We start from the raw sequence: 15,175 nt of genomic DNA on the forward strand, positions 1-15,175 counted from the left end.
TTCAGTAGCTTAGGGCCTCATCAAACCTAAATCCGGCCCTGACTGGAGATAAGTAAGCAATAATTCTGGACAGAATTGGAGGGCTTCATCCTAAAGAAGATGCAAAGACAGAAGAAGAAAGCAATGAAGTATATTTTCCTGCTGGTACAGGGGTAATGCTTTCACTCTCATGGTAGAAGAAATAAACCAAACATTGTTCCTGGAACTAGAGGTAACCAGCAAATGCTTCCAGTAAGGCTTATTTCAAGGACCTGAAGAGAACAGCGTTCAAGCATATAACTGTAACCATGCATCCGATTTGTGGGAATATGCTTTGGCGCCTCCCGCACGCTGATCCTTCCTTCCGTGCTGCTGCGCGCAGGAGGAAAAAGAAGATCCGGTCAGGAACACAGAGCTGGAGTCGGGATCCCTCCGCTCCAGCAAAAGCGCGCCAGGAAGCCTCTAGGGTTAACGGTTCTTGAGGCTGTTTCCCGCCCGGAAGGGCTTATTATGCTGAGTTGTTATTGGTTGGTGTTATGCTGATGACGTTGTATGAATAGCTAATAAATAGCCCCTGCCTCTGTTTGAGGCGACGGAGAGCTCGCTCGCTACCAGTGAGTGCACTTCAAGATTTGACCGCAGTCTCTTTTATTTTCGGCCACCTTCTGCTGCTTCGGCCGCCTTTGCTTCTCTAGCTGCCTATCGCTTCTTCAGCCCTGAACCTTCTACAATTCCTCCAAATCCTCACGGCCTTCATGACCTGTTGGAGCAGCAGGTTACTCCAACACCGATTACTTCATTTTTCAAGCACATTCCGACCATGGAGGGAACCAGGAAACTTGCTGCTGCAACTCGTACTACAGGTGTGATGGTGAGGGTGATAGGAAGCAGACGCCTCAGGAAAAAGACTACAAAAGCAAAGGAGGAAGTGCAGGATTTCAGCAGATTCAAAGAATCACATCGGTCTCAAGACAATGCTAAAGGGACAAGGAAATTAGGAACCAATAACCAGCTAAGGGATGGAGACAATGCACAAGCTCCGTTTTTCAGAGAATGGCGACAAGGGTATCAATAGATGCCGGGGTATCAGCACTGTGCCAGAAGTGAGAAAGTCATACCGTTTGTGTGTGACAGAACAAGTGCACAGAACATCCCTGCAAAAGACCCTCTGGTGCACTGCATGGCAGAGATGGTCAATGAAAACTTGGGGGCAGGGGGAGTGGTTGAAAGAAACAGAAAGTATATATATATATATAACCTAAAAGCACAAGCAGAATGGCAACAGATAAATCTCCGCAAGGCCAAATGTATACCGTCAATATGTATTCTCAGGGGATCAGACAAAGTTGGATTTTTGGGTGTCATCATGTAACCCTGGTTTGAATATCAATCACCCAGGGTTTTTTGGGGGGGTGGGGTGGGAAAAGTCATCAGAAGGATTAAGACTGTGGAAAGGGTTTTACGCTCAGGCGTGAGAATTGGAATGCTGCATGCACACCCCCATTTTTCTCCTCTTCTGCTGTAGTTCACTCAGAAAGTCGAAGCAATTGCCAAGGCAAGACAAATCAGGACCCTGGACAGCCACCGGTGGGCCCTGCTGGCTGAGCTATGGAAGATGTTGTCTTGGCAAAGATCTAGCAAAGGCCTCATGAGCTATGAGAAAATGTTGTAACAGCAAAGGCGGCTGGCAGCAGGACCTTCACTTCCAATGGCTCTGCTCTTGAAGGTCTGCAATCCTTAAAAGACCTAGAATTTACTCCACAGTTCATGCTCCTGCATGGCTGTGGAACAGGAGATGCTATAGGGGAGTCATCTCTAGAACCTGATAGTGATTAAGAATCCACATAATCAGTCCTCAGAAAGTGATTCAGAGCAGTTTTCTCTGAATGGGATAACTTGTGAGTCATCTGAACCTGAGTTCTTGGAGTGAGATTGGGACTCAGGTGCGGGGGACATCCCATCCTCCATCTGAGAAATGTTGAGTGGCAAGACCTTCTCCTTATTCTCTTCTTTCCCCTTCCTTCCCCCCTCTGCTCTGTGGATTCCATGGCTCTAAGCATCACAATTGTGTTAGGTTCTAAAGGGAAAGCATGAGATCTAATGGCCAGTGGTGGGCAATGTATCACTCTCTTGACTCCATGAGCCATGGTTTCTGGTCTCAGAAGTTCCACTCAGATGAACTTCTCTACAGGACAGAAAGAAGCTGGGAGCTGACCGGTAATAGGTGTCCATCATACCTGGGACAGGGGGATCAGTTTGTGTTGTTGTGCATTCATGGAGTACTAATCAGAAATAAGTTTATATTTCTCAGAAGACAGTTATGGCCATTCCAGAAATAAGTCCTGTTTGATGAAAGTCCCGTACATTGTACGCCTTAGTAGCTTCCTCCTTGAAACTTCCTCCTTGAAGCTTCTCGGCCTTTTGGCTAAGATCAAGTGATCAAGTATAGAAGCTTCCTCCTAGTTGTTCTTTTTTTTTTTTAGGGGGATTTGTGATGACCAGGGGTTTAATTGTATGCAAATCCAGCACTTTCAGTTTCTCATATGGTGTTTGTTAATGCTCCCCTCCGGTGGGAAATAGTGCTACTTGGCAATTATATACTGTATTTATAACGATATTTTTATATAGGAATGTCCCTGGCACATTTATTGGAGCTTTTATAAAAGAAAAGAAGTTGCTACAAATTGGGTCTGAAAGAAATCTAGAGGACAATGTGGGCGCTGTTCTCTGGGAAGAGGGATTGTCTCTTGAAACCTTTCTGGAATTTGTAGCTCTGTGAAGGGGACAGGAGTCTCCTATCAACTCTCAGCATCCTTCCCAAACTGCAGCTCCCAGAATTCTTTGGGAGAAGCCATGACATAAAGTGGTATCACAGCGTTTTAAATGTATCGCATGAATGTGCCTTGGTGTCTGTCCTTTGCATCTGCAAATATGGCCTTGGCCATTGTTTATATTATATCTGGGCTATCACGATGCCATGGTGAAGTTAGGTAATATTAGACTGGGTTAAAAATTACTTCCACGTTGTTTAGCTGGAAATGTGCATTACTTCTAAATGTTATCTGCCAACTCTGCTGCTTTTGGGAGGCCTGGTCCTCTGCTGCAAAGTGCTCTCTTTGGGCCTGCTCTCTTTGTGCCTGGAATCTTCCACTGGCCCAGAATGTGACAGCATATCCTCCAACATTTCTCTGATGAAAATAGGGACATCCCATTCCGTTTTACTATTTATACCCCATGCATCTTGCTGGATTGCCCCAGCCACTCTGGGCAGCTTTCAGCATATATAAAAACATAATAAAACATTATTATTATTTTTAACTGCCCTATACAGGATTGCCTTCGGATGGTTCAGGGGTCAGATAACTCCATATCCTTCAACATTTCTCCAATGAAAATAGGGACATCCTAAGGAAAAGTGGGACATTCTGGGATCAAATCAGAAACTGGGACAGCTTCTCTAAATCAGGGATGTCCCTGGAAAATAGGGGATTTTGGAGGGTCTGTGAAAGGAGCGTATCACTCTGCTGTTGAAACAACCGCACCAGCTTCTGATTGGTTTCCAGGCTCAAATCAAAGCACTTATAAAGGCATTTAAAGCTATTTAACTTCTGCACCTTTGGATATCTGAAGGGTAGCCGCTTCTCTTAAACCTGCCTGGTTATTCAGATCATCTGCAGAGACCCCCCTGAACCCCCCCCAAACCCCCCAGCATCTGAAGTATATCAAGTGAGGATCTCTAGTTCCCAGAGAAACCTCCAGAGAGTGAAATTTTGGTGCAGAGACCCCAAGATTGCTGCCCAAACATCAAGACATGTGACCTATATGAGTTCTAGTTTTATGAAAGGCCCAGCCCTCTTAGGCCAGCCCCTCCCCAAACTTGTGATCACCAGGCATTGTTGGACTACCACTCCCATCAGCCCCAGCCCAGGGACGATGGGAGTTGTAATCCAGCAACATGGACTACCTGGCTTTAATGAAAGTCACTTTGAGGCTAACAGATATGTAGCAAATAATAATAAACACCTGGAGGGCACTCCCTGGGCCTCCACAAAGCCACCACGAGCCTCACTCAGCCAGATGGGGTGGGGGGCGGCTTTGCTCACAGGAGCCCACCCAGGCGATGTTAGATATGTGGTGTCTGGTGCGCCAGAAACCGGCAAGCACCAACAACACTGTTTCAAAGCAAGGAGCACTTTTCCAGCCTGAGAACCAGATTCCGGCCACCTTTTCCTGGTCAAAGTGGACAAGGCCAGTGGCAATGAAAACTATTTTTGTGACGGTTCCTAAAATGTAAAGTGATGTTACGAATCTGAATGCGAGGAATCCGTGGTTTTTGATTAGCGTTTTGCTCCTCAGGTTATTAGCTGATGTGGGAATTACCTCTTCCTTTTTCTGCTTCTTGTTTTCCTCAGACATGAGGCGACTTCTCCTGATTGCTATCCTGGGGGCGGGCGGTAAGTGCTAAAAAGTTCCTCACTTTTGCTACCAGAAGCCCCTTTTTCTCAGCAAGCTGAATTGTGCCGAGTCAGGTCCTTGGTCCCCCCTCTGGATCGGTATTGTCAGCACTGATGGGCAGCAACCCTCCAGGAAACTGGGCAGTATCCATGGATCTGATTGGACAACCACCCAGATACCATCTTCTGTTGAACAGTGGGCTATAAATCATTTGAGAGAGAGAGAGAGAGAGAGAGAGAGAGAGAGAGCGCCATCCCACCCCATCTTGTGCTGGAAAGGGTTTAGACCCATCAGCTGCTGAGACATCCATCCTCTGGTGCAGCCAGCAACCCCTTCCCACCTGCCAAATGTGGGTGGGTGGGCAGAGGTGCCCCTGGGGGTGGGGTCCCTACTGGCAGAAGGAGGCGCTCCAGAGGTGGGGAAATGGAGGGGCTGAGCCCGCCTGGGATCCGCTGGATCACGAGCGGGTGAGATAAGTTGCAAAATCCGGCGAAGTGCAAATTTTCGAAGGCCAGCTGTGTTTCGATTTGAGCATTGCTTTAGAAATAGGGGGCACCTGCCATGGCATGCGGATGGCATTGAATAGCCCTCCTGTCCCTGGACCAGGTCCTGGCTGAGGTGAGCTTTTTGCATTTTCTCACTCCAAAATGCGGACCGTGACAGGGGACCCCCGCCTGTTTCCCCCCTCCTCCTGCTGCTGCTGCTTGTCCCCTTCCCAGCTCTGTCTGTCATCCACGGCAGCCTGCTCAACTTCAAGGTGCTGATCGAGAGGATTACCCACAAAAACGCCCTCATCCACTTCAACGGGTACGGGTGCTACTGCGGAAAGGGCGGGAGAGGGAAGCCGAGGGACCAGACAGACATGTGAGTTGGCCGGCGTGACTCCCTGGGCCTCCGCAAAGCCACCATGAGCCTCACTCAGCCAGATGGGGTGGGGGGCGGCTTTGCTCACAGGAGCCCACCCAGGCGATGCCAGAAAGGTGGGGTCTGGTGCGCCAGAAACCGGCAAGCGCCAGCAACGCATCTCTCCCTGTGATGCTGTCAGCGTAAGTGGGTGAAGAAGAGGGCTGATTAACCTGCTCAAACACATTTCCCTCTGTTAGGGCAGGGCTGGGGAAACCTCAGGGCTGAGGGCCACTCAAGACTGAACTCTACAGCACCACCTGGTGTCACAGTGTTATAACGCATTTAAAACGCTTTTTGTGTGTGTACTAATGTAGATGAGTTCCATATCAGTGTGTACGAAGATTCAATGTTTAGACTGTTTTTAAGGAAAGGGCTGGTGCTCTGCTGTTTTCAGTGTAGCTATCCACATGTTTTAATAGTTCTCTAACACACACATTTCTATTAATGCTTAATTGTTTTTTTAATTATTGCTTTTCCCTCTAGCTTTTAGCCGTTTCTGTTTTAGGTGTAAGCCACCTTGAGTCCCTGGCTGGTAAAACTGTGGGGTGTAAATAAATATAGTATAGTAATAACAATATTTTATTTTATTTTTAAATGAAAGGTCAGCAGCGCAGTGGAGGGGTGGGGGAAGGACACCCAAATTCTCAAAATCTCAACAGGGGCTTCCTGCCAGTATGCCTTCCTTCCCCCCCCCTTTTCTCCCCTCCTAGGTGCTGCTATAAACATGACTGCTGCTATGAGGGTCTACACAGCCGGCAGTGCCACCCATATATTGATCACTACAGATACCTGATCATCAATGACGATGTTCTCTGTGGTGAGTGGAGGGCAGAAGGATTGGGGTTTATTTTCTGTTGCCCACCTTCTCTTTAGAAGGCCATTCATAGACCCATTCCACAGAATTGTCTCTAGATATGCCCCTCCCACATTTATTTCTGGTGGTCTCTATCAGGCCTGCCGAACTCTCCCTGAGCTGCACCCCTCACTGGGGTTGTTTCTTGTCCTCCTGGAGAGGTTTAGCTTGGCCAAAAAAAATGTCCTCAGACTCTAGCAATGGCTGTTGCTTGCCTGGGTGGAGGATGGAGAGGGTGTGTGTGTGAATGTGTTTAGACACCTGCCTACGGTACAAAGGTAATTCTCATATGAGATTCCAGTCAAAAGGAAGCTTTGCATCCTGCAAGTCTGAAGTCTCCTCGCCCCGTTTGCCTCTGCAGAGTACAGAAACAATTCCCACTGTGCCATGTTGGCATGCGAATGTGACCGGCGTGCGAGCCTCTGCTTCCGAAATAATGCCAACACGTACAACAAGAAATACCACCGTTACCCCTACGTCTTGTGCAAAGAAAGGACCCCTAAATGTCGAGGCAGCAAGAAGCCAAAGTAGGAAAACCCGAGAAGCAGGCAAACCGGATGTGGGCTTGTTGGAGAGGATTGCTTTGAGGGGGCAATCTCTCCCGTGGGAAAGAGGACCAGAGCGGAAATGCAGGGGGGTTTTGTGTGTGTGTTTTTCTGCGTGGATCCCAAAGTCAGCAGCATTCATTATTTGGAATTTTTGAAATCTCTGCATTTCAAAGGTCATGTTTTGATGTCAAAGGGACGCTCCCCACAAGCTGCATCTTAATTTGCAAAATAGACATGTTGGCATCTCAATGCTTCTCCTCGCCCCAAGGACTAAATCCAAGATTGTCTAATTACTGGAAATGTGGGGCAGGCAGCAATAAACCATTACTTATTTATTAATCTGTTTATTAACATGAACTCTTTGTTAAAATCGTTTTTCTTCCCACCCTGACTTTCCCTTCAAGGAACTGCCTGTGGTGGCTAACTAAGCAACTAGATTAGAAATTCAAATATTCAAAAAGTGTATGTGGCAAGCAGTTCTAGCTGTGTAAAAGAGATGACTGTAGGGGGTCTACCTATAAAATGGCTGTGTTCCGAGTCAGAACCTTGGCCCATGAAGCTACCTCTCCCATGGTGTCATCTGCAAAGTTCTTCAAGGAATTTACAAAGATATTGAACAACACAAGGCCTGGGACAGAGCCCTGTGGCACCCCACCTGTCCCAGGATGATGAGGAACCATTAGTGAGCGCTCTTTGGGTTTGGTCAGTTAACCAGCTGCAAATTCCCATAGCAGTAGCATTGTCCAACCCACATTTTACCACCTTTTCTGCAAGAATATCATGGGGGACTTTTGTCAAAAGCCGTACTGAAATCAAGATACATTGCGTCCACAGCATTCCCCTGACCTACCAAGCTTGTAATTCAAAACCTATGCTTGGCTCTTAGTAGTCACAGCATTCTTTTCTAAGTGTTCACAGAATGACTGTTTAATTATCTGTTCTATTACCTTTCTATCAGCATCAAGCTGACCAGCTGTTAGTTGCCTGGGTCTTCTCTTCCTACCCCTGTTTTGAAGATGGGGACAACACTGGCCCACTTCCAGTCCTAAGGGACCTTTCCTCCAAGAATTCTCAAAGATTATAGACGAAGGCTCTGAGATTACATCTTGGCAGGTTGCTGTGTGGGAGAGGGCCTTCTCTGTGGTAGCCCATAAGCTGTTGAAATCCTTCCCTGCAGGTGTGCCTACATTGAACAGCTTCTAGCGATTGCTAAAGACACATGGCTTTACCCTGGCGTTTGACATTTGGGGTGTATATTTTTAGGACCGGCCTTATTTCTGTAATTTTGTTTTTAACACTGTTTTTTTAGGTGTTGTAATAATCATATTCATCAGCAGCCAGTGACCAGGTTAGTACTTTATTTTATTACACAGAGACAGGAAGTTTCCTCTCTCCTCTTAACACCCACAACGGCTTTAGTACAAAAAAACCCTTTAAATACAAAATACGCTTCTTCCTCTTGCACACACACACACACACACACACACACACACACACACACCTCTATCCAAATGCTCTCCCACTCAAGTTATATATTAAATATTACGACTGTACAATATTTATAGGTGCGAGAGGAAAAAATGATTAGAGAAATAACAGCCCCCCAAGGTATTAGTAAGACAAAAAATACCCCCACAAATGTTACATCAGTTATTTCTATTTGAGTTCACAGAATCCAAAGATTGTAGAGTTGGAAGGTACACCCAAAGGGTCATCTAGTCTGACCCCCTGCAATGGAGAAATCACAGCTAAAGATTCCCAAACAGTGGGTTTAAAAACCTCCAATGATTCATAGAACCATAGGATTGTAAGAGTTGGAAGGACCCCCCCAAAAGTCGCCTAGTCTGATCCCCTGCAGTGCAAGAGTTGACTAGAGTCGTTGAATTGATCACCTGCAGAACAGACACCGTTAGATCTCTTAACAAAAATTGGAAAAGTTTTTATGCCTTCCAGCTGGAATGCTGCGTAGTCAGTTGGACCCCCGGTTACGGGAAAAAAATAAAAACTGGGTTACACTTACAGGCCAAGGTTAGCCAATGTCAAACTATTAATTTAGAGGACCACAGCCATCTGATGGAGGATGCAGTGACGTCTCTTTTCTTGCCCCCCCCCCATGGAATCATGTAGTTGGCATTCAAGAGCAAGACACAAGTCGTCAGAAGACACAAGACCCCAGGCTTTGGTCACACTCCTCTGCATCCTCCACCCTTTGGCTCCGCCAAGAATAGCATCAAAAAACTCTGAGCCAATGGGCTCTTTGCCACATTAAGTGAAAGGCCTCCCGTGCAAAGGTGGTAACACCTGGACTTAGTTGCCAGTTCTGCACCACTCATGTGATAAGGGTTGGAAAGGACCCTGAGGGTCATCTAAACACAACCCCCTGCAATGCAGGAATGATGGCAGGAAATAGGAATAAAATAATGTTTTTCTGGCTCCCTCTCTCCTTCTCCTAAACACGTACATACAGAATTGCCCCCATGTGCTACAACACGGCTGTTCATCCTGCAATGCCTCCTACACACACTTGACCACCAACTAACCTTCCCTGCTCCCTGCAGCGTCTTCCCGACTGGTGTAGACAACTTTGCCCTCCTCTCGCATCCCTCTGCACGCCATCTCCATCAATCCCGCCATCACAGAATCACAGAACTGTAGAGTTGGAAGAAGGGACCTCGAGGGTCATCAAATCCAATCCAGAACTAGTTTATTTAGCTGGATCAGACGGTTGGGTTCGCATAGCCTAGGACTGTCTTCCTTCGGCCGGTGGTGGACCTCCTTGCCAGCCCACAACCTTAGAAGATTTGCAGGTGGAGATGCTCCTTGCCCACCTCCCCCCGCCCCGTGGCCCAGCTTTTCTCCTTTCCCCTGAAACTGTAGAATTGTAGAGTTGGAAGGGACCCCGGGGGTCATCCAATCCAACCCCCTGCAATGCAGGAATCACAGCTAAATGGTTATTTGGATGCTGGATCCATTGGTGGTGTGGGGAGTGGGTGAATGGACGGACAGCCCTCAGAGGCTTCGAGAAGGAACATCCAAGATGGCTTCCCAGACATGAAGCACGCTGCTCAACCAGGAAAGAGCACCATCACGAATGGAGACCTTTCTGCTCTTCGGGGCAGCTCAGCCTTGAAGAGCTGATATTTCTGGACAGGAGGGGCAGAGGCTGCTCAGTTCGCAGGTGTTCAGGCACCTGGAAAAGCTCCTCTAGCGAAGGCTGAAGCCACTCCACATTCCAAGAGCCTCCAAGAGCGCCAGAAGCCCCCTTCAGATCTTTGTCTCTGGACCACTTGGGTCGAGTGCCGGGAAAGAGTCTCGGATCCTGGCCAGCTCCATGGCGCAGAGGCGGCCAAAAACTTTGCTGTACCAGTCTGGAGACCGTCCCCTGGAAAGACAAAAGAGCAACAGGTTAGCGGGGGCATCTTCCACGCTGCGCAAGCGGAATTCCCTCTTCACTGATACTGAGACTCCATCAAAGTCTCAGGAGGAGTAGGAAGGTGCCCAGGCAATCTGCAAGGGCTTTAGCTGTTGGACAGTGGAACAGACTTGGTGGAGGACTCTCCTTCGTTGGAGGGTTAAAAAACAAACAAAAAACCTGCTTTTATTTATTTTCATGGTACAGAAGATAAATTTTGAGAAAGCAATTGTTATAACAGTAAACAGGTAACTTGTCCTGATAAAATTGCAGACTTTTATCATGTCATGTGTTAAAGTTTCATCTGATTACTCTAGAACATGCCACATTTTCCCATGAGTGCTGGGTGGATTCCTGCCACTGTCTGAAATATTTATGTATTCAATAAACATTTGCCATAAGTTATAAAAGGAATATGGATTGTGTTTGCCCTTTGCTGTGCTCACTTGGCAGGTTAGCCAATGCTATTGACCATACTCTGTTATACCAAGAATCAATGTTCAGCCCATCATCGTTTTTCCAACATCTGGCTATCTCCATATGAGCAGCAGTCAATAGAAAGGCTAAGGGGTCATCTTTAGGATAATCATGAGCAGACAGGATCCGAAGCACAAGTAGTGAAAGTGCAGGGGACATTTCAATTGCTTTGTTTGTTGGTTTAAGCAGAGGTCAGATGGCCATCTGCCAGGGATGCTTTAACTGAGATTCCTGCATTGCAGGGGGTTGGTCTAGAGGACTCTTGGGGGTCCCTTTCAACTCTACAACTCGTATGATTCTATAGGCTTGGCCAGACAGCTCACCTGAGATCTGCGCGGCAGATATGGGTCACTCTGGAGCGCCCCATCCCACAGGGCTCCATCAAGTACTGGGAGGTGAGGACCACTGCCCGGACCCCACCTTCAAGGGGCAACGTCTTATGGTCCAGGGATAAGGACACGAGGAGGCAGCCTCCTCGGGGCAGGTCTGAGCGCCATTTTCTGCAAAGGAAAAACAAAACAAAATGGGGGAGCAGGAACAGTCAGGCTGTGGATCATTAGAAGAAGAAGAAGAGTTTGGATTTGATATCCCGCTTTATCACTACCCTAAGGAGTCTCAAAGCGGCTAACAATGTCCTTTCCCTTCCACCCCCACAACAAACACTCTGTGAGGTGAGTGGGGCTGAGAGACTTCAGAGAAGTGTGACTAGCCCAAGGTCACCCAGCAGCTGCATGTGGAGGAGCGGAGATGCAAACCCGGTTCCCCAGATTACGAGTCCACCGCTCTTAACCACTACACCACACTGGAATTGAAAAGAAAACTGCCAATATCATTATACATTATACAGATAGCTTTAAAAGAGGATTTCCTCAATATTCGGAGGTAGTAATGCTGACTAGCGAACGGCCGCTGGGATGGGGTAAGGGAGATGCACTGATATTTCCTGGCTCTCACCGGAGGACGAGGAAGTCTCGCCGTGGGTGGGGCGCCATGCTGTCCGTCACGTAGTGGTAGACCTCCGTGTTGTGGTCCAGGGCCTCCATCACTTTCTCCTGCAGGAGGTCTTCGTCCCACAGGCGCCGTTCCCGGAGCACCCGCTGAAGCACTGCCTGAGGGGGTGCCTCTACTTCTGTGGATACCTTCCACAGGCGCAGGGGGTGCACGTCCCCCACCTGAGCAGACAGGGAGGCAAGGTGTCATTCTGTAGAATCACGGAGTCGCGGCATTGGAAGGGACCAATCCAGCCCAACCCCCTGCAAGGTGGGAATCTTAGCTCCAGGACTCCAGGTTCCACCTCTGTTTGCAAACCTGCAACGGAGGACAGTCCAGCCTCCCATCCCCTCTTACCTTCTTGCATGAGATCTCCGTGTTGAGGGGTCCAGGCATGCCAAGCCACCCCTTGAAGCGATCGAAGGACTCCTTGAGCAGGCTTTGGATACTGACTTCCAAGTCAACCCGGGAATCCCGCCCTTCCCCCTGCAGGCTCCGGCCCATCAGCTCGGAGAAGGAGAGAGGCTGGGTGTCCGCTGCCAAGTAGGAGTTGCAAAGCTGGAGCATCACGTCCTGGGGTATCTGGAAAGGCAAAGCCATGGTTGTTAGCAGATGCGGGCAGAGACCGGATCCCTGCAAAACCACAGGAATCCGCTGGGAAATCATGCTGGGTGCGCAATGGTTGTCCAGATCTGTTCCATATAGGTCAAAGGAAGCTAAGGAGGGGAATGGAGGGCTGATCTAATCAGAGCAAATGCAGCAACTCTGGGACATTTTGGGAGCCAGGTAAATTTTGCTCCAGAGTGCTCTTGTGCTCAGATCCTGCACGCAGGTTTCCCACGGGCATCTGGCTGGCCACTGTGAGAACAGGATGCTGGGCCAGATGGGCCATTGGCTTAATCCAGCATGGCTCTTCTGATGTTCTTAAATAGTACTACTACTACTACTACTACTACTACTACTAATATTCCAAAAACAGGTCCTACAGAATTCTGCAAAATGCAGTGTTATCAAACAGGATCTGATGACAATAAACATAGTCCATACACAATTACCGCCGAACGAGAAACAGGTACAAAATAAAGCTGAAATAAACAAACCAAAGGGATGTGAGTGCGTGGAAAGTAGTGACCAGAACTATTTATAGCAATAGGCATAATGCTTAAACAAGACAGGGTTACAAAGCATGGACGCTATCATATCAAGGGAAAGTAATTTAAGTATTCTGATGCCCAGCCAAATTCGTTCGTAGTCCAAAGGGGATCCTGGGCCATGTTCCTCCTTGCTTACAAATGAAATAAAGTCAGACCAAGTACAAAACCGTCCTCCCCCCCCCCCCCGGACTCTCAGTTTATTGACTAGTTGTCCCCCCACCCCGACAGGGCAATATCCTACACTTTAGTGTGTCAAATAGTAAGATTGACCCTGTCTAAGTTTCTCCAAAAACGGAGGGATGGTCATTCCAGCCGCTATAAGCAGGTGCACTGTCAGTCTTTATCATGCAAATTTTGGTTGCCCTCTTCAAAGATAGATAAAAGTGCTAATTGAGAAGCTGGAATGACAACAGCAGCAAAGCCTGAGCCCAGTGCCAGTACCTGAAATAGTTTCTTGCAGTCCGTGATCATGTGGGAGAGGCCTTGGGTGGCGGCCAGGTTTTCATTCAGGTCCTTGTGGTCGGGTTTGCCCACTGTGGCTCGCTTGTGAATCATCCTGACCAGGGTGAGGAGGGGAGAGAAGACAGGGGACAAGGGGAAAGAGCTTTGAGGGAAATGTCTGGCAATTCAGCACATGGGCCAGCATGCATTGGCTACTCTGAGCAAAGGCCAGATCACCCTCTTCTGGGCAGAATTTCCAAATATCGGTAAAAATGTCTGAGGAAACCTGGGTGGAAGGTAACCCATGTCAGAAGTGTTGTATTTTTGGCAAATTTCCTAAAAAACAACAACAAAAAGCCCCAAAACTTCGTGGTTTTTTTTGAGCAGAAAAGCTCAAAGACCTTTGTGTCTGGATTTTCACTTTTTGAAATATGGCAACCCTATTTAATAAAACCCCTTGGGTACTGTTTTCTAACCACCTGGTGACCAAAGTGAAGAACAACCTGCCCCTCCTTCTTTTAGAAAAGCTCGGCCCTTGAAACTTTTGCATGATTGCCACGAAACAGCCAAAGCCTTTCTGTATGCCACGAAAGGGCCACCCAGGATTCCCAGCACCAGGGGCCCTTCCATGGAGGGAGGCCGTTGCATCTCAGGTGCTCTACAATCAATGAGGAGCCTAGGTGCTGGGGACACGCTCAGGGGGAAGGAGCTGTGGGCAAAGTTTGCAGAATCACAGAACTGTAGAGTTGGAAGGGACCCCCAAGGGACATCCATCCCAACCCCCTCCGATGCAGGAACCATGGCTCACCACCTGCATAGGATGGGCTTGTTTCTTAGAGAGAGCCTTTATGGGGGTCCCTCATGGCCTCGGGTGTCGCAGAACCCCACAACCTGCTGTTGGTGATCCTGAGTCTGTCTTAGGTGATGCCCGCAGCCAGGTGCCCGCAGGTGGGAGCAAAGAGAGAGGAGAGATCTGCAGTGCCTGGCTTTGCGGTACCCACCGCCTCACCTGGGAGAAGTGCTCTCCTTCCTGGAGACGTTGAGGTGGAAAACAGAGGGGGCCAGGCACACTGCCAGGTTCCCAGCCGTCATCTGGTTCTCCTGGGCGGAGGCCACGTCGCTCAGGAAGTAGAGCAGTGTCTGCAGCACTTCCCGGTTCTCGTCGGGCATCAGCGCAATGGCTGCCTGCACCGTTGGCAGACGCTGATCCTTGGGCACAACTGGGGGGGGGGAGGAGAAGGAGGAGGATGTCAGGGCTGGATCCCCAAACCCCATTCCAAAATCCAAAACCCAGATCACCTACACCCGTCAGTGGTGCTTGGATCTGCTCCCTTGGCCCACTTGGCCCTGTTTCTGGTCATCGGGGGCCAAATAACCTGCCAGACTGGACCACAGCTGGGATGATTTATGCTCAGAGATGGAAAGAAGATTCTGTACCAACCAAGGAGGAGTGGCAGACTAAACTAATGGACTATGCCGAAATGGCAAAACTTACGGGAGCAATAAGGGGGGGGGGACGTTATCAAAGACTGGGGAAAATGTGTGCTTATTGGAAATGTTATTGTACACATATAAGTTCACTAGTGGGATTAACTTAAACCAGTTAAAATTAATGCTGAAGGAAAACTAGGGAGTACCATATATACTTGAGTATAAGCCTAGTTTTTCAGCACATTTTTTGTGCTGAAAAAGCTGCCCTCGGCTTATACTTGAGTGAGGCGGGCGGTGGGGGCGGCGAGAAAGAAGCCCTTTCTCTCCGCTCATGCCGCCACCCGCTCTCCCCAGTCAACCATTCCTTAAGAAGTGTACAAGAACGGCGGTTCTTTACTCTCCCCAGGCAGCTTGTTCCATTCCTGAACTGCTCGCATAAATGCAAACTTGGCAAAGGAAGAAGAGGAAGGAGCAGCCCAAAGGGTTGCTTTCGGGCTGCTCGTTCCTCCTCCTCCTCCACAGTGGCAAA

General features: G+C 48.5%; 2 protein-coding genes across 5 annotated transcripts in view; one reads left to right on the forward strand and one right to left on the reverse strand.

Moving 5' to 3' along the window:
* The first annotated feature begins 2,065 nt into the window (after positions 1-2,065).
* Positions 2,066-6,850, forward strand: LOC117050777 (basic phospholipase A2 PLA-B-like). The gene is made up of 5 exons (XM_033156607.1): positions 2,066-2,203; positions 4,392-4,433; positions 5,154-5,298; positions 6,051-6,157; positions 6,555-6,850. Exons 2-5 carry the CDS (start codon positions 4,394-4,396, stop codon positions 6,722-6,724), a joined length of 462 nt encoding a protein of 153 aa, XP_033012498.1. The 5' UTR covers positions 2,066-2,203; positions 4,392-4,393; the 3' UTR covers positions 6,725-6,850.
* Positions 6,851-9,635: 2,785 nt separating this feature from the next.
* STARD8 (StAR related lipid transfer domain containing 8) overlaps positions 9,636-15,175 on the reverse strand; it is a 63,764-nt gene continuing 58,224 nt past the window's right edge. For all 4 annotated transcript variants that reach the window (XM_033156610.1, XM_033156609.1, XM_033156611.1 and 1 more), the window contains 6 exons: positions 14,225-14,435; positions 13,216-13,330; positions 11,978-12,202; positions 11,585-11,802; positions 10,954-11,130; positions 9,636-10,123 (listed from right to left, as the gene is read on the reverse strand). In XM_033156610.1, coding sequence (XP_033012501.1) covers positions 10,006-10,123; positions 10,954-11,130; positions 11,585-11,802; positions 11,978-12,202; positions 13,216-13,330; positions 14,225-14,435 — 1,064 coding nt within the window. In that variant the 3' untranslated portion in view covers positions 9,636-10,005. The remainder of the gene's footprint in view (positions 10,124-10,953; positions 11,131-11,584; positions 11,803-11,977; positions 12,203-13,215; positions 13,331-14,224; positions 14,436-15,175) is intronic.

The sequence above is a fragment of the Lacerta agilis genome, chromosome 8 (genome assembly GCF_009819535.1).
Source record: "Lacerta agilis isolate rLacAgi1 chromosome 8, rLacAgi1.pri, whole genome shotgun sequence".
In the NCBI taxonomy this organism is placed as follows: Eukaryota; Metazoa; Chordata; class Lepidosauria; order Squamata; family Lacertidae; genus Lacerta; species Lacerta agilis.